The 19,404-nt window shown below is 40.8% G+C and overlaps 1 protein-coding gene across 1 annotated transcript in view; it reads right to left on the bottom strand.

Annotated features, from left to right (window-relative positions):
• Positions 1-19,404, bottom strand: part of PHF2 (PHD finger protein 2) — a 92,877-nt gene that overhangs the window by 9,563 nt on the left and 63,910 nt on the right. Inside the window, exons 6-17 of the mRNA XM_075713526.1 lie at positions 18,479-18,665; positions 17,731-17,893; positions 16,177-16,264; positions 15,465-15,571; positions 14,171-14,262; positions 12,737-12,826; positions 11,037-11,408; positions 9,975-10,094; positions 8,254-8,372; positions 7,425-7,603; positions 7,114-7,187; positions 5,206-5,363 (exon numbers count right to left, since the gene is read on the bottom strand). Of these exons, the coding sequence (XP_075569641.1) occupies positions 5,206-5,363; positions 7,114-7,187; positions 7,425-7,603; positions 8,254-8,372; positions 9,975-10,094; positions 11,037-11,408; positions 12,737-12,826; positions 14,171-14,262; positions 15,465-15,571; positions 16,177-16,264; positions 17,731-17,893; positions 18,479-18,665 (1,749 nt within the window). The remainder of the gene's footprint in view (positions 1-5,205; positions 5,364-7,113; positions 7,188-7,424; positions 7,604-8,253; positions 8,373-9,974; positions 10,095-11,036; positions 11,409-12,736; positions 12,827-14,170; positions 14,263-15,464; positions 15,572-16,176; positions 16,265-17,730; positions 17,894-18,478; positions 18,666-19,404) is intronic.

The raw sequence follows: 19,404 nt of genomic DNA, 5'->3' as shown, positions 1-19,404 counted from the left end.
AGCAAGCATCTGGTGATTTTCAGCTCTGTATAGCGCAGGAACTGAAAGAGGTCCACACTGGAAACTGCCACCTTCCCCTGCAACACCCAGCACCGCGCAGTAAATCTTGGTGCAGCTGCTGCACGGCCTGCAGGCAAAAGAACCACACAGCGAAAAAGGCATGGCCAAAGCAGTACAGTGGCCACCTGAATGACCCGCAGGGCTGGGCCCTGAATGACGAGTCCAAGGTATGCCAGGCCCAGCTCTCACCCAGAGCCCACATTGAGCTGGTCCGGAGCTCAATGGACCAAGCTTGCACCACACTGAGCAGCCGGGAGTTGTGAGCCTGCTAACGAGCCATGTGCATTGCCATCACCAGCAACTGCCTTTCTGCTGCTGCTCCTGAGAGTTAAAACTCACAGCATGTTTTCACATTATTAACAGAGAGAAGCACCATAATAGAAGGGAAAATTTGCTGTTAAAACTCATCCCAAATAAAATCTCCTCCAGGGCTGACCAGCCTGCAGTCAGGACAGTGTGATAAGGAGCAGGGAAGGGCAGATCATCTCAGTGGGAACCTGAGGAAGGAGACATTGGTCTGTATGGCACAGATGGCTTTGCTCCCCACACACAGTGCTCTCTGCAACTATTTGTTTTGTTGGGTTCAAGCCTCGGGGCCTCAGTGTCCCAGAACAGCTTGCCCTTCAGGCTACATTTTGGGGCTTTCGCATTGCCTGTGTTACCTGCCTAGACTTGACAAGAGCATGCTTTCCCTGACAGCATGTTTCAGAGCAGGTGGCAATAGGCAAACAGCCGTGATCATGACAATACACAGAATTCAGCACAGACTAAGGTTTTACCTCCCTAGTTGAGGCTGGCCCCTGCATTGTCTGGACACAGGAATGATCCCAACACCCTGAAGCTAGGAGAGGATACCATGCAGGGAGACAGTGCCTCACTTTTCACAACCAATTCCACTACTGCCATCTCTCTCTGAGGGTTCAACATCTCTAGGCAGATCATCTCCTTCCTTTCATAAGCAATTACTGAGCCTTTCACCTATATCCTCATATTTAGAAACTGAATCTATTAATTTCAGCAGAATATTACTCAGTGAGGGGTGGCTTCTTCCCCATTCTCCATGCTGCCTACACAGACGGCTGGAGGCACTGAAGGGCAAGGCAGAGATGAGAGAGCTTATGCTCACTAATGTCTCACCTTGCCTCTGAATAATTATTGCCCAGTCTCATCTTAAGATTAGGGGAAAAATAGGTAAGGGCAAAGGAAAGTCACAGGAACCACTGAGCATTTTCTAAATGGAAATAAGTACTAACTTGAAACATTAACTATTTCATGGGGTTACAGAGAAGACAGAGCCCGACCTTGGTGGTGCATAGCAATAGGATGAAACACAGCAGTCATAAGCTCAGGGGAAATCCCAGCCTGACACAAGAAGAAAAGGTCCATACTGAGGGTGGCTGAGCAGCTCACACAGAGAGGCTGCAGAATCCCCATCCCTGAATATATTTAAAACTCACCAGGGAGCAAAGGAGATCCACATAGACCTACCTGCACTACTCCTATGTGGAGTATCCAGAACATATATACATATTTATAAATACATACATATGCCTACCCTTTATCTGCCTTATGAGTAGAGAAAGACGGGAATTGTTCCTGAGAGTCAGACACAACCACATTGGCATTATGTTGCGACAAGTATGTTTGCCTATCATGTTTCTTCCATTTTTATAAAAAACCCCACATTATGGCTGTTTAAAAAGCCGAGCATAATTATGAAATGAAACATAGTAATTTCATTTATGGGGAGCTTTTTTCAATCAAGATGCAACACACACTGCCAAAGCCTAATTTTTTATACGAGTCAAAATTGATATGACACATTCCCACTAAACTACCACACACAGTGTAGTAATTCATGCAGAGTTTAGTTATGTGACTGTGTTTGCAACTTCTATTTCAGAAACCACAAAGTCTACAAATCCACTGGGTACAGAGCCCAGGCTGAAGGGAGTTAAAATGAAAGGCCTGAGTCCTACTGAGTCCTCCATTACTGAGTGGCAGTTTTAACCCATTGCTGTCTGCAAAAGACACCTCCCAAGCAAAGAAGAGAATTTTTGAGGACCATTTCTTTAACCTGTTTTTTCCACTTATCCTGCATTTCTGCACATTGTAAACAGGCAGCGAACCATGTTATACATGGAGTGGTTAGTAGTGTAAACGTGGCCAAGGCAGATTTCTTTTAATTCTCACAATGGTTGATAAATTTTCTTATTTTATACCAAACTTCAAGCATGGGAGTCATATTACACTGGCAACTTTATTCCCAGAGTTAGATACACCTACCTACCTGCTGACATATCTAGACATATCTACCTGCCAAAATGTAAGTGTAAATTCGACATAAACACTAGTTCCATTATGAACCATAACACAGAATGGAAAAGGAATTCACAGGAACAGTCAAATAGACAAGTGCCAATGCGATTATTTCTTTTGAAGAGCAGGTGCAGAGTTGGGGCGAAATCTCAAGAGATCAGGAAAATCTAGAACCACTGACCCACCTGAGCTCAGACAACAAAAAGTATTCTATTTCCTGGGAGCTGCAGACACATCGGTACCTCTCCCCATACCCTCTGCAATCATAGGAGGGTTTTGATCAACCACTCCTTGCTAGGGGGAAGGCAGTAATGGAGGAAAAATAGGACTAAACTGAGATTAGATCTCTTCTCTAGAAATAGCAGCATTGTCAAGATATGGATAAGTAGTGACTGTGTTACTTGATTTTAAAATCATTGGCTTTTTCCACCCCCATTAGGAATGAAAAGAGAACTCTTACAGGAGACTCCGCATGCACACCTCTTCAACACGGGGATGAGGATCCCTGTCACTGTGCTGCAACAAATAATAAACTCTAAACGTTGATGCACAAAGGCAAGACTGTCTCTCACAGAGCTGCCTTATACTTCAAAACTGATGTACCCTGCATGAAGCCAGTCTATACGACATGCTTTAATCTCTTGCAACCATCTATGCTGTGAAAGAGACAACTGCCTAATAAATTGAGAAGGTTGAACCAGAAGATGTTTCTGGTTCAGCAACACTCCCTCCTTTAGATTTCTCTGTAGCTCTGTCACCACACTGCAACCTTAAAAAATTCCATCTTCTCTCTCAACATCAAAAAACCTTTTTTTTTTTAAACTCACTGATAAAATTTGCTTCTATGGTTTCCTTTGGTAACTTAATCCATATGTTCCCCTTTGACCATGAGGCATATCTTTTGGAATTCTCAGTTATGATATTCCCCTTTGACCATGAGGCATATCTTTTGGAAATCTCAGTTATGGGTTTTAACTTCCAATCTTTCCCAGGTTTAGATAATATCTTCCTCTCTGAGAGGACCTTCTCATTCCACTTTAACAGGTCCTTTCAAATTTACAACCTGCACTGTTCCTGGGTCACACGCACCCAACACCCAGCAAGGGCACAGCACAGGTGAGGAGGACAGCACCAGTCTGTCTTTGTCCAGTCTGTTCTCAACTTTCAGACCACTCCTACAGCTATTTCTACTTCCTCCACAGGTTCTATGGCTTTGTATAACCAAGGCAGACCTAGAGAAAGCAGGGAGGAAAAAGATGCTGTTGGGGTACCCCAGCAACCACTGAATGTGGTATGTGGCTTTACTACTGAAAGCAGATTTTTTTGCTGCTTTGCATGTATAAAATGGTGCAACACACCTCTTGCTTCCATGCAACATCTGCTATATGAATCATGAGTAGGATAGTTGCTGCTTCAAGCAGCCAGCCTGGAGAACCAACATGTCCTGCCTGCCTGGTGAAGGTGGTTTTCAAATGAAGGCAGAGTGGAAATGGAACCGGCTTATTAAAATGCCAAACAAGAATAGCCTTACTGCACATTTCACATCATTTCCCACACCACCACCTAGCCTGTCATTCTCACCTTTCAGAGGATAATTTCTTTGTTTGCACACAGGCGTATTTAGAGGCTAGAAATTTGTGCCAGCAATTTACTAACAGCCCACAGCTTCCAAAAGTACCAAGGCTGTGGCCCCTGTGGGGCAGTGGAAAGTGCTTAGGTGAATATCTCTGGTTTTCTACAGATGGGGGACAAATCATTCAGTTAAGACTGCAGCAGCAAAGATCTACTTAATCAGCAGACTACTATGGAGCACAGGGCATAAGACCTAGCAGTTCATGTCTGCAGTGCCATTCCGTGCACGGAAGCCACAAACTCAGTTGACATTCCCAAAACCCCTTCCTGGGGATTTGTTGCTAAGGTTTGAGTTAAGCAAGAGATTTCCATATGTGAAGAGTCCCACTAGCTTCTTTTGAAATGACACACATGCTTCTATTACCTAATTATCAGTAGTTTAAGATCAGACTTGGCCTGTAAAGAGTAGAGGTAGTGAACCCATACCCTTCTTTTGAGATACGCCCGAACAAAACCCTTGTTCCAGACATTTCTGAACTGCAGTATTTGAGTCTAGAAACCATATTTTCCAATTTTGCATTTCTTTTCTCTGCTAACTGTTTGGATTACTGAAAGATCTAGTGCTGTACCTTATTAACCATATTCCAAAACATCCAGTGTCCACCTACAGTGGTCCCATATGAAACACAAGTAAGCCCAGGCAAGCACTTCCATTTTAGGCACAGAAGTACCCATGAAAGAGTTTGGTTTTTTCCAAGCCATGTGTTTTGGTAGGGAGAAGCATGATGACCAGGGATGCAAGGGAGGGTAGATGGTTTCCTATCTTCTTCTTTCAAACATTAGACATTTGGGGAACTGTGCGGCACCTTACAATGCCTTATGGAAGGAATGATGGTCACTTAATTTATTACATTATTACTACATTAAAAAACATTATTCATGCCCTCACGCTGCATTCACTGAGCTGTCTCTTCCTTTTGAATGATTCATCTGTTATAGTATTATTGCTGAAATGGATGTTCAGCATTTACAGATGTAAAATGCCTCTACTTGTTTAAATTATACCACCAAAATCTTTCCCACACACTTTCCCTCCTCTCCCTCCAGATCACATAATAAAGGAAGCGTTTGCTTACTGCAGAAAAATAAGTTACTGAGCTACAAATTTCATTCTCTCTCTCACTCACACACACAACACCACAAACAAGCAATTTTTGTTTATAGGTAAGAGGAAAAACATCCTTTGGTGCGTACCTGTTGGTGTTATACTCTAAACCCCCAACTTCCTTGCTTGCCTGCAAAAGATCAAGAATTCCTGCTGAACTTCCACTCTCTTTCTTTACTTTGGAATTGCGTCCTGGCTTTACCTCTGTGTCAATGTGAAGCAAATCTTCATCTGACGAATCATCGCTCTGCAAAAACAAGGAAAAAGCTCAAAAAAGCAGAAACTCGCTGAGTTGGTCAACAAGAACAGCACAACAATTTCTGCAGCCTGCTGCTCCTCCAAAGACACAGGGCTAGCACTCGTAATTTTCTTTCATTAAAGAAAAAAAACCGAAGCAAACCCAGGTACACAGTAAAAATCAGTTTCCTTGAAGCCTGTAGACATGGTAGGTTTTTCTTTCCCCTTCCAATCCTGGAGAACCAGCTTTGAGATCTGATGCTGTGCGTGGGATCAAACAGCGGTGTTTCCAGGTGCTGTGTTGGCTTCTCAGCCCCTGCTCCTGTTCTTGAGACCATGACCCATGTAGCAAAGAAGTGAATGTGTGGCCATATCTCTGTCAGCCCAGATACATATCAGGGCACAGGTCTGTGTCTTGCAAAACTATTAACATAGCCAGTTCAGACACAGGGACAGACCCACTTCTGCCATCTCTGCTGCTAGAGAAGAGGAAGATCTGACAGAGGAATGGGGTAGACACATATAAACAGTGGCATCTGAGGCCACTGAAGGAAGCTACCTGCATTGAACTTTCTGGGGCTAGTATCTCTATGCACTGTAGACAGTATAATAGAAAAACTTTTTTCCCCATTCCTGCCCTGCTTTCAGGCCTTTAAAGTCCCAGCCTTTATTGCTTAGACTGCCAATCATTGTACTTTCCAGGAACTGGCCTCCCTCCTTAAGCTTCTGCACAGTGAGACACCAGCATGTTTTTCCCTGTTCTCTGTGCACCAGTCTCCAGACGTCAACTACTGACTCAGGCAAGGAGGTCTGCACTTGCTCTTGAATATCCCTGAGCCAAACCAGGATGAAAAGGATTCCTTAGTTCTTAGGGCCAAACATTTCAGTTGCCTACAGTTCTGTGTTAACAAGCTATTTTGCTTTTTCTGACTTACTCAGACATTACCATATGAATTTTTACTAACCAGAGTTGGGCAAAACATTTAATTTTAATGTCATTTAATATCATTTCCAGCATTGAGCTTCAATGCTAACACAGAGCAAACTTACGCCTGTGCTGTTCAGGTTCCTGAAGGTAAGCTATCAACAGGCACACTGACACTGCCTCAAGTTAGGGACTTGCTGAAGTATCATGCTGAGTCACAGGCATTCTAGATGTAAGCCCATAATGGGCAGAGGGATACTCTGCTAGATAGCAAACAAAACCTTTAATTGCTACATAATAGGTATTAAGGGATTCTAGTAATGTGGAACACCAAATGACAGGAGTTCAATTGTATTAGCATTACTCTGAGTTTCATCTGTCAAACATGAACACAGAAATTTAACGACCAGTGTTCAAAGCACGTGGAAATGGGAAGACAGACACAGGCTGGGAGCACAGCTTGTGGCAGACCCCTGTGCCTGTCAGCAATGTAACATAAAGCTAGGTACAACAGAAAACTCCTTCTGACCCTTCCCATTCCATCTTATGGCTTGCTCCTGTTCTTGTGTTGTGATACAACTGTCACAGTCCCCACACATGCTTCCCATCAGGCCTGATCATGTACAAGCAGTTCAAGCCATAGTACCAAATTATGCTTAGTCCTGGCAATGTCTGAATGCTACCTATTCTGGGCAGACTGTGACTGCAGAATGAAGGAGAGGATGTGACAACAGCCTGTAAGAAGGCTTTGCTACTGCCATTATGGTACTGCCCCACATACTGTTAGAGACATACAGTGGGTGCTAGCCTGTGATGGGTACAGTAATAACCATACCTTGTATGATACCGACTCCACCTTCGGCTTCTTAACAGGAGTGTGCTGCAGAGTGTCTTTTTTATCTGATAAAACTGAATTTAAAAAAAAAAAAGAAAAACAAAGTCATGGTTCTTTTCCCTTCAAAAGACAGCACTCCTAAGCCATAACTTCTAAAGCAATTAAAATCTGAATTCAAATCAAATATCCGACTGACAGTTAAGACATGGCTTTCTTTATTATAAATCACATAGATTTTAAAGATTAATTTTGGACAATCAACACATAAGACTTTGTTGTGCAGATACAGACAAAATAGGAGACATTCTTACAGGGCAGTTCTCTTTTTGTAGTGTTTTTCTTCCTTCTGATTGGAAACTCATCAATTTTTAGTTCACCATCATCTGACACATATTCATATTCATCTCGTACAGGTTTTGCTTTATCTTCTTTAAAATTCTGCAGTGACCCAAACACAGTAGTATTCAGCTGGGTTTTGACTCCTTTTGAACTGAAAAAAAAATTACAAATCAGTAACAATACTCTGATTGGAAAACATTTTGCGAATTGACAGAGAGGAAGACAATGAGTATCCTTATGTAGAAATCTCAGTCAATTTGAATACTTTCAGAGGTGCCACAGCAATTCAAATCATTTTACAAACACATTTCTGTACCTACAATTTATATTCAAAATATGATGCCAACTAGAGTAGCCTTGGCTGGCTTCAAATAAACACTATATTATTTAAAGCTGTCTCAAGGTATATCATGACATGCACAATGCACATGCAGCATGGAATTTTGGTATGCAGAGTTCATTTAACAGTTTCTTAAAAATGTACCCTGAGAAGGATCCGCACAAAAACCACTTAATATAACTCAGCTAGTATAAACCTGAAGTGCCAAAACATGAGACACTGCCTGAATACTGAAGACACTATTCTCAAGCAAACTACCAGCCTCAAAGATAGGTTGCTGCTGTTATGGCCAACTATGCTGGGTTCTACATAAAATCAAGTTCTACAGCAAAGAACTTTTTGCATAAGTGTATTTTCTACATTGACCAGAAAGTGGATTTTTCATAAAAAAACTTAAATAATGACAAGACTTTTTAAACTGCTTTTTTAAATTGATGTGTATTGTCATATTTCTTACTTACCCAAGCAACTTCTTATTAGAGAAAGAGAACGTAAATTTGTTGTCCTTATTTCCTGATAAAGGTGTCTTTTCTGATTTGTGTTCCTCTTCCATTTTTAGAAGTGAATCAGGTTTACTGTTCTGAAAGGCAAAAGACCCAAAACAAAACAATAAAATTAGTTGAATAAGTTGTTGATATTTCAGATTCCTAGGTAACCTCAGAGAATCCATTGACCTATATGCAGAGAAAAGCATGTTCCCCTGAATGTGGTAAGTAATACAGGATTATAATCTTCCTTAGACTACACGGGTTTCAGTTCAGGGACTTGTCCCCATTCAAGAAGCACTTCAGCACCAGTTTAAGCAATGCCCACCACAAACACAATGCCAAATTTAAACATTGCTTTCTTAAATTAGGACAGACGGATGTCATACATTTTGTGAATCAGGGCACAGGCTAAGCATGCTGCTCATCAGCGTCGTGCCTGTGTGGCTAAGGACAGAACCTAGCACAGTGCCTGTAACCTCACAAATATGGCTGCATTTTATTCCAAAGCTCCACTGGCTTCTTTCACACCTTCAGAAGAGATTGGATTATGAATTTAATAATTTAATATCAAAGTTGTTCAGTGCAAATGAAGCCTTTGATTATTTTTTAAGCATTGCCTTAATACTTTCCTAAGCTGTACTGGCTGCAGAATTAATTGGTACGTATTGATGTAACCACATTAACCATGACTTTTTTAACACAAAAAAATTAGATGTCTCTAATGTTAATGATTCATGATTCTTAGTAGTTTCCCCACGTGAAAAAGCATGTATTTTTGTTTTGTTTTGGGGAATTTTTTTGCACTTTTGTCATTAGAATTTCACAAAGCAGGCAAAATTCAGACAGCTATTTCTGTGAGAAAGCCTAGTGTCACCTTGTTTTAAATGGTACCTGGAGAAAAAATGTATTATTCTATGAATGAATTTTACTCATTTACTACATTAGCCTTCCAGGAAGGCAAGCTTTTAATTCATGTGGCATAATTCAGATTTCATTAACCCTAATTCTATGCCATCAAGGAGGTTGTAGTGAGGTGGGTCTCTTCTCCCAAGTAGTTAGCGATAGGACGAGAGGAAATGGGCTCAAGCTGCACCAGGGGAGGTTTAGGTTGGAAATTAGGAAAAATTTCTTCACGGAAAGGGTGGTCAAGCATTGGAACAGGCTGCCCAGAGAGGTGGTGGAGTCACCATCCCTGGAAGTGTTCAAAAAACGGGTAGATGTGGCACTTGGGGACATGGTTTAGTCTAGTCTACCCTTGATTGGTTTCGTGTGGACTTGGTAGTGTAGGTTAATGGTTGGACTGGATGATCTTAAAGGTCTTTTCCAACCTAAACAATTCTATGATTCTATCATTAGTTACTGATTTCTCTGGAACTACTCCAGACTTAAAGTAGTACGACTATGTTAAAGTGAGAATCACAAAAGAGATCAGCACTGAAAAATCTCACTATTAACAGTGTTCCCACTGGCTTCAGCAAGGATGAAGATGGACAGTTTGCCATATGCTTTTGAAGAATCTTGCCTCCCTCCTTTATCAGTGATTACTTGATTATTTTCTGCTCAAAATTTTTTCTTTGGGAACTGAAAATTGGTGCCTTGTACTCTCTGCTTAGGTAGACCTATGAAAATTTCTCCACCCTTGACTTTATCACTATGTGGCAGAATCAGCAGCAGAATTTAACAGGAGACATTACCTTATATTTCCATTTGGCTTCTGTTTTGCTTTTGTTTTGCTCTCGAACTTCAAATTTCTCCACCTCATTCTGCTTATTAGCAGTTTCCTTATTGGGAACACTTAAAACATTCTTTGCAGCCTGGGGAAAAAGTCAGCGTGTACTCTTAATGAGGATGGAGTGCTGGCATGTTACAGAAACACATTTTTTATCTGGAATACAACATGATATATTTTTGAAAACTCCTCTTCTGATTCATTGTTTTTGAACCCAAATATGAGATACAATCAAACATTGCTGCTTCAGAAAATGCAGAAGACTAGCTGCATTTCTCCTTGATATACCAACATACAAGATCACTGTAAAAACATACTAATCTCCCTGCCTATTGCTCTGTGGACAGGTTTCGCAAACTGCGTACAAACTACTAGGAAATTCAGAAGCATTTTAGAAAAGACTTATGGATACTTCTTAACAAACAGTATATAATACATTACTCCCTCAGTGCCTCAATGAAATTCTGGCCCCTACTGAAGTCAGCAACAAAATTCATGTCGAATTAAAGGACATCAGAATGAAACTTGTCCTACATGGGCAAAAATGGAAGCAAACTATTGCTTTATCTTCATTCACTCTAGAGCAAAATCTCATGCAAATAAGATGCTTTAGAAATTCGTTCCTTCATCTTCGATAACTAATTACGGAAATGCACACAAGACTGCTAATAACACTTGAAATAAGAATATAATAGTTCAAGGGGCAAAGAAAAAGCCATTAAAAATGTCTTTTAATTTTCATCTTGCTTCAGTTTGGGCAGGGAACTGGGAGCAGTTTGCCAGACTTGGCTTGAATCAATAGGTTTCCTGGAGGCTCCATACCAAATGAATAACCAAGCAAACAGTCAAATCAAATCGAACAGCCAGGTAAAAAAAGGGTGATAAGCTAGCATTTACAAAACTTTCATTCATGTCGTGGAGACAGGCTTTTACACTGTGTTGCTTAAATTATTTCTTTCATGAGACTAAGGAGTGATTTTATCCCTATTATGGCAAGAGAACAGGGAGAGGTTAAAATATGACCCACCTTCCCCTTCTTTGGCGTCTCGATCTTTGTCAAAGCCTCCTTTGTGTGTGCCTCCAGCAGGTCAAGATTTGGGATGGCTGGCGGTGAACTCTCTTTTGCCTTCTTCCCTTTCTTTTTTCCTTCTCCCTTAACTTTTGGTGTTTTGGGAGGCTTAGGGGGTTTGGGTGGCTTGGGAGGTTTGGGGGGTTTGGATGGCTTGAGTTGTTTGGGGGTTTTCACAGTTTTGGGAGTCTTTTTTTTAGGGAGCTTTTCTACAGATGGGGGCGGAGGTGTCACTTGGATGGGTGATGGTGCCTCCTCCTTCTCCACAGGACAGATCTCCTCGGCATTTGTGTTGGCACTCGTGTCTGCTTTGCTGGCTTTCGAAGCACTCTGTAGTTTAGCACAAAATGGGAAGGCATTCAGACCCACCTGTCTCATGTTAGATATTCCCCTGCACCCTCCCTTCCTTGGGGAAACAAACCCCAAAGATCTCCCCTTCAATAAAGGGGTAACTGCATTCAGAGGTCAGGCTGGCCAGGGAATGAAGACCACATCACATGCCACAGTAACACGCTGCTCAGCACTAATTCCTGCCCCCATGTTGCTCAAGCACAAGTTTGGCCTGGAGAAAGTCCAGTAGCTTCATAAGGAATGTAACTCTCACCAGATTATATCATCAGGTATGACTGTTAAATGGACAGCCCATACAAACAAATGTATAAAATGAATGGTCTTTTGTTTAAAATGCTAATCAGCTTGAGCACAAACCATTTCCATTTAATTCAGATGTGATAAATGTAGCAGAATCATGTTTCATACCCTCAGGAAAAATAAGCAGTAAAATAGCTACCCAATTAAAATTAACACTGTGTGACTAATTAAAAAGAAATTATTTTCTGCTTAACTTGCCATTCTGACAATCAGAAAACTTACATACAGCATCAAAGAGGATAAAAGGACAAGACAGATTTCAATTTTGAGGTCTTTGGATATAGTTAGAAAGGGGTGGAATGTAACACAATGTCTCCTTAAAACAACTGAACTAGCTATTGTCACCTTGCACTGTCACACATCTCCACTAAATGGAATATGATACCAGACTTAATGGATGATACCTCCATGCAACCTCCCTTTCTTGTTTTTTGGGGGTTGGGGTATTTTGCAGGGTGGGAGGGCATAATTATTGTCGCATTTGCTATAGTAACTCTGCCTAGAAGCCAGTCAAGAGCAAGGCTTCCTATTGGGACAATGTACAGAATAATAGTCCCAACCCAAGCTCAGATAATGTCATAGACAAGACCGATGAACATAAGGAAAAGGAGATATACATAGGTAGCATGATCACGGGGAAATGGCAACAGTGCTCTTTGAGTTCTATCATATTTTTGGGTAGGGAATAGGTAAAGTGAAAGAGAAAATATGGATGGAGAGCCAGGACTGTGGCCAGTCCACCTAGGAGAAGGTGGAGGAGGAAGGATGTAGGACAGGCAGACACAGCATAAAGCCAAGTAGCAAAAGCAAAAGCAAACAGAAGCCCAGAATATGTGGTGAGTCAGCCACAGACAAGAGTCCTGAGCAGTCCCCCTACTGCAAAACCTCACATGAATGCTTTTAATTGAGGGGGGAAAAAAAGATTCATTTATTTCAAGTCATTCATTTTATAGCCTAGATTATTAAAAGACCCACAATATGGTTAATATTATGAAAAGAGCACAAACCTCACTTAATCTTATTTCTTTGGCAAGGTCCTTGATAAGTTGTGCTGGTTTGAAGTTTTCTGGTAGTTCATCTTCATGTTCTGCTAAAGCCTAAAACAGAACAAAGCCAGACTGCTGTTTCTGTGCATGTTTTTTTTCAAAAATATTTTAAAAAACCCTCATTAAGTGACATATCAATATTTTACCTATGTACTGAAATCAATACTGACTGCATCAGTAGTCCAAATAAGGAAAAATATACTTTTTTCCCCTTCTGGATGTTATTGTAAATAGTTGTCGTGAGTCAATAGTCAATAGTCTTTTTCAGATATTATTGCATTTTCACAACTATAACATCACTTTGCTCACCCCCTTATATGAGATTCTGTAAGAAACTCCTTTTCTCCATCTACAAGGAGAGATTGTCTTAGGCTGGCGTCTTCAATGAGTGTAATAGGCATATACCTTGTCAGCATAGTGGTTTGGGAGCTCCCTGACAGGACTAACAACATTTGCATTCACACATCATGTTATAATATTCAAAGTTCAACTCTACCTAAATGCCAACATGGTCTCACTTCCTTTGACTCACTACTTCTCATCTGCATGGCAAGTGGAAAAATAAACAGGTGACGTAGAAGAGAGCTTCCACGCCAGTCAGTCCTTCTACAGGAAACCAGGGAGCAATTCTGAATTCAGGCTCAAGCACTGGCTTTTTGCAGTAGGGAGCAGCCAAGTCCCTGACTACATTTAAATCTGGGACAGCCACCTAACTGACCTAACTGTGTATGCAACATTATGTACTCAGCTGCTCATCCCTTCTTAAAATGTCTGAAAATCCTAAAGCTGCTAGTTCCCCTGTTCAGGTTTTATGATTGAATGGCCTGTCTCCTGCAGCAACACATGCAAGAATAACACTTCTGAAATGACTGCAGCAGGACATTCAGGCTGCAAATCCCTTTAAGCCTTCTCTCCAACCAGTATGTATTTCCTGGCTCAATTAATGTGTTGATTTGCAGGAACTGGGCACCTTGCGCACACAAAAATGCAGGCATTGTTCTAGGCCTCGCTCACATACACCACCTCTGCTTAATTGATTTTGCACATAATGGTTGGACTGGATGGTCTTAAAGGTCTTTTCCAACCTAAACTATTCTATGATTCTATGAAAATGCTCAGAGTCAGGGAGAACATTCGTTCAGTATCTTTTTGGCTGTATGCAGAATTGACTTTTTTAAAACTCTGGCGGTACCTTTTTTTCTGCTGACTCCTTGTGTGGCATTATGAAATTCCAGCTATCACCCTCCTTCCTCATTCTCCCAGTCCCTTCTCTCCGGGATTTTAGAATTAGCTACTTTGCTATGGATATGTTATTTGTTCTAGCATTTGCTCTGTTCTTCCGGTCACTGACAAACCTGAGGAACATACAATATTAAAACAGGCTGCTTCTCCTACCTGTTTTTTAGTCCATGACCTGAAAGCACCATTGAGAATTTTTGCTCCTTGGAGTAAATGAGCAGGAGGTTGTTGCCCAGCTTTATGCAAACCTAAGTAGAGGAAAAAAACAATGCCATTCAAACACTGCTAGCTAAAGTTGTTTTACATAAAAGTCTTTAATCTGAAAAAGTTTAACTGTGGAAGTTAACTCTTTGAAAGTTGGTCACCACACATGAATCCCTATTATAACTTCATGGTAGTAAGGAGTATATTTACTGTGTCATAAATCCAACTCAGCCTTCCTACACTGTGCTCCTGTAAGTTATGTCTACACTGGCAATCCTTCTGGTTCCTTTCTTGGTCCCATACTCAAGCTAGCTTCCATGTTCATACATCCTAGGCTGTGGGAATAAAAAGGTACCATCAGTGGTTCTTTTATTCTGACTGAAAAAGCAAGTACCAATATGTGGAAACAAAGGTTATATTGGGTAAAGCATTTCACTTCTGCATGAGTACAAGCTTGCCTAAACTTTTTCCCTCATTCCAGTTTTTGTTCAGAGTTGGTCACAAGGGGGCCCCCTTCCAGGCGACACTCAGAGGGACCCCTCACCTTGCTTATTAATTAGACACATTTTTCTCATTATGAAAGGATCTGGTGGGTGTGTCTAGACACACTCTCTAATAAGAGAAATAGAGGCAAAGAGCAAGGTGAGACCGAATCTGTAAAGTACATACATGCACGGATGTTTGGATCAACTCTGAAGGAATCTGACTGGAAAGACTTTGAATTACACAGAAAACTTTGGTTTAATTCTCAGTGCTCCTATTGGCCACATCTCTGATGTTCCTATGGCCCCGTGTATGTAAGACCTGCCCACATACTTCAACCAATGTCAGCAGAATGATGGGAGAAGGATGTGCTACACTATGCCTTAGGCAGACGGAGCGTGTAGTTTATTAGGTTAAAACAGGGAATGAATCCATACTTGACAGGCAGCTAAAAACTAAACAAAATGTTACAACATTGCCCCTGAGGCAACTTAAATACATTTTATAAAGAAGATGAAACCTTAGGCATAGGTAAGAGGGACAGTTAAGGTCCTTCCTAGAGTGAGATGGCAGGACATTAAGGGGAGAGCTGGACCAGACCAGCATGTTCTGATGGTATGTTAAAAGTAGTTTTCAAATACTAACAAGACTCATTTTGGCCACCTGTCCATCTTATACATGACACATCAGCAGAAATTAAGAGTAACTGTTTTCAGGTCCCCAAACCTAAGTGATGAAGGCAGGCAAAGAAATGCAGTTTTACCTTTGAATGTCTCCAGTAGATGCTTTCCCATATACCAACATGCAGTTTCGAAGTTTGGAAACTGGGTCAGACTGACAATTTTCAATCGTCTTTCTACTTCATATGCCCTGCAATACAAAGCCACATGAACTTAAAGCATAGCAGGTCACAAGTATGTTGCACAGTGACAAGCACTGCTCATAAATGCCCAAGGTTCATTTTGCAGTGCTTCATTTCTTTATGCTTCTACCACATATTCTGGCATCAGACCAAAAGCAAAACATAAAACTAACACTAGCAAGAAACCGTGCAATACAGATGTAAGATAGTTTCATTGCATATTTGTCCAGCATCGGTAAAGAACTACTTGTATTGCCTTACACTGGGCAAAGAACCCAGCTGAGCAGGTGGGGGCTTATCCAGAAGGCAAATGGCATGTTCTAGGGTAAAACTCCTGACAGTTTCTAACAGTTCTTTCTTCAGGACTTGGACACATCAATCCAAGCACCTCACATACCCTTCCATGCGCTATGCAATAGGTGTAAAGACAGCTTGGAATAACTCAGCATGGGAGAACACGGTTGAAGGGGACAAACACGGGTGCACTTTCCAAAATTGCCCAATAGAGCTACATCAACATTACTGCAAATGTAGGCTAATTAATAGGAGAGAGGATGGCCGATTTATTAAAAACTGAGCCTCTACCTAACTTTAGATTTTAAAGACAGATTACCTCATCTGCATTTCAACACTTAGACTATGTAGAAAATGTCCTGCAAATGCCAGGCAGTCTACAGGTGTTAGAGTTGCATAAATCCAACCTAAAAGAGAAAGAGTCGCAAGGATAAAAACTTGAATGACACTAACAAAGACTTTATTCGCAACATTATGTTTATACTTCACTTAGAAACTTTCTTCCTAGGTACCAATACAGCTCTTCATTCCAAGTCAGCACCAGAACTGCATACGCTTAGAACAAAAGTTGCATCTGGCCCCTTATTTGTTTTGCACGATAAAGGCCCAGCCCAGGAAGTTGCTACGCACCTTTGACACCCAGTCCCAGGACTACCGTCAATGGTGGCAGACAGTGAAAGGGGCCATACTGCTCACACTGACATTCCTTTCTTGTTCGTGTGAAAAGCAGCAGCAGCTACATAATGGTAGCTGCTTTCACATCACCATAAAAATCTGTGACAGCTCCTGACATTGACTTTATTGTAGTGCCATGAACAGGTGTTTTCCAAACACTTATTTTCATACAAAAATCTACTTAAATTAGTGAATCTTTATAAATTGCTCCGTGTTTATTCCACCATCTGTTCCACATATGGTCATGAGAGAAATACCTACTTTCCACTTTTTACAGTCAAAGTAAAATTCAAGTGTGTAAACATTTTGTGCAAGAATACACTCACACACAGAAAAATGGCACTACTGGCTGCTGCCTCCAAAACACAACTACCAGTGCTGTTATTTACTCACGCCACCTGGAAGCCTCAACCCAGATTATGGATCAAATGGGCAGTGCATCGTTTAAAGGCACATAGAGGGAGAGAAAATCCCTGTCCCAAAAAGATTACAGTTTCAATAGGTAACAGGGAGTGCTGGAAACAGCAATGCAAATGAGGACATAATTGTTGATGGTGAGAGGAAGGTGAGGGACAGGGGGAGGAGGAGAACTGCATTCATTGAAAACTCTACACTATCTGCTGATCAACTCCCTATCCTTATGACGATCCTCTCAGGAACTGAGAAAAACAGATCCACCATCCCTAACCTGCAACGAAAGTCCACGTCTATCAAGTAACCCATAAAAATCTGTGACACCCAGGTCTTCAGCCTCATGTGAAACCATAAATGCACACTCACACTCATGCAGGCACCTATATAGTTCCTTGGTGTCACAGGGAATCAATGACCTTGAAAAGGATATTGTGGGGAGTCGTGGTCAGCAAGTAATTCAACGTGAATTCTCTGTTAGATGGCAAAAAGCACCTATGTCATGGTTGGATATAGAGAGAGAACTCATGAGTAACTGCAACCCATCTAGACCAAGAGTGGAACACTCTACCTACTAGTTGTATTTCTAAAAGGGTGCTAAAATATTTACAGAAAGCAGTAGAAGTTCTGATTTTTTGGGGGAAGTATATGAAATTATACTTCTACTGAGAATTAGACTTCATACTTGTCGAGAAAGTGGTCAAATCACATTCCTTTAACATGTTGGACATGCTATTTCAGCAGCTCTAAAATGAGCAGAAAACCCCACCTGCAACAGCCCGCTCACCTGATGGAATGAAGAGTGTCTGTCCTTGTTTCACTGTGCATTTGTAACATTTATCTACTTGGTCTGCAAAAAACATCTCACTGTGGTTTGCTGCTGATTGCCAGCGTTCATAAAGAGAAATATTTGCAGAGGCTGGTTTGATGAGATAAAATATCTTTTCTCCCTGAATTAGAAAATAGAAAATTAGCAACAAGCAGCCAAACCAAGCACTGCTGCACTAGCACAGATTCATGCACACACATGCACGCGCACATGAATATTTATCTGAAGAAACATATAGCATTACATATTTTAACACTGTTGAAATAAAATTTACTCATCAGCTTTGTACAGAATGGCTGAAATAATTAAATCACTAGCTGACCACATTTGCTCAGATTTGTGGGACTGATGTTGCAAAAAATTTACAGTGCCAGATTCCATTATCCTGCAAAAGCAGGACATAGTATCTTTCAGGTCTTAGGCGACGTATGTGCAGAAGGCACTAAACAAATATTAAAATCCAAATATAGTGAAAACACACAGACAACTTCCACACTCCAAGTGGCTTCCTCGCTCAGCAGACTCTGGCACTGCTGAGAGCGTACCGACTTAGAGCTGTTAAGGCTCTGCCTATTTCTTTACGGAGACAACAGGACCATGGGGACAAAAAAACTCGAGACCTGAATTTTTGACAGAATTTTAGGATGGTGTTTGCATGTAAAATTTAGTTCGTTACTAGATACACTGCAAAAACATGACACCTCACCTTCAGCACATGGTACCATGCAGAAGCTCCTCCCGAATCTATGTGGAAATCTGTGTAGCTGTCCTTCACGCAGATCAGGCAGTACTTGGTAACTTTTGGTTTAGCCAGAAGAGCATCATCAGGCCAATAGTTTTCCACCCAGGACAACTTCTTAACTATATCTGGAGGCTCTACAAAACTGGACATCCTTTACAGAGAGAATTGAAAACAAACATGCTTCTTTTTAAAAAAGAGCACAAGGACCCTGATACAACAAAAAGTGGAGTGTGACTCTAATACTTGCATGGCAATCTGAAGCAGCTCCTTACATGTCAGTGGAGCTGCTCTTCATTCAGAAAAATTGTGAAAACTGTTTACAGACAGAGATTTAAGGCTTTTTAAGTATGATGACTTAGCAACAATCCTTTCATTTCTTTCAGTAGCAGTATTTATGATCAAGTATATGCTGTTTGTATTTTTCCAGTCCCTGCCTCTTGCTATGTAGGCTCAGTTATCAATAGCACTGTTATCACAGCCACTTTTCCAGCCCCCTTCAGAAGAGAAAGTGAAATGTGTGCTCTCTTACATAAATGGTCTGGCAAATCTTAAAAATTTGCAAGTTAAGCTTAGTATTAAAAATCCTATTAACAATAACACTAATACTGAAGCACTCTAAGTAAGTCTTGATCTGATGCTGCAAATAACAGTGATCTTTTTATTTGGACTGACTAAATTATATTAAAAGCTCAGAAGAAGGAAGAAGTCTAATTTGGGTTGATAATGTGAATATATTTAAAATAAAACATATATAATATTTATTTATACAATTTATACAAATGATATTTATTTGCATTGAGCATATATTCATATTGTATATATTTATTTACACAATTTATATATTATGTTTATATTAAATATATAATATATACTATAAATCACAGCTAAGA

This window comes from Pelecanus crispus, chromosome 7 (assembly GCF_030463565.1).
Source record: "Pelecanus crispus isolate bPelCri1 chromosome 7, bPelCri1.pri, whole genome shotgun sequence".
Taxonomy (NCBI): Eukaryota; Metazoa; Chordata; class Aves; order Pelecaniformes; family Pelecanidae; genus Pelecanus; species Pelecanus crispus.
Note: the sequence above shows the minus strand (reverse complement) of the source record. Positions and strands in the feature narration are given on the sequence as shown.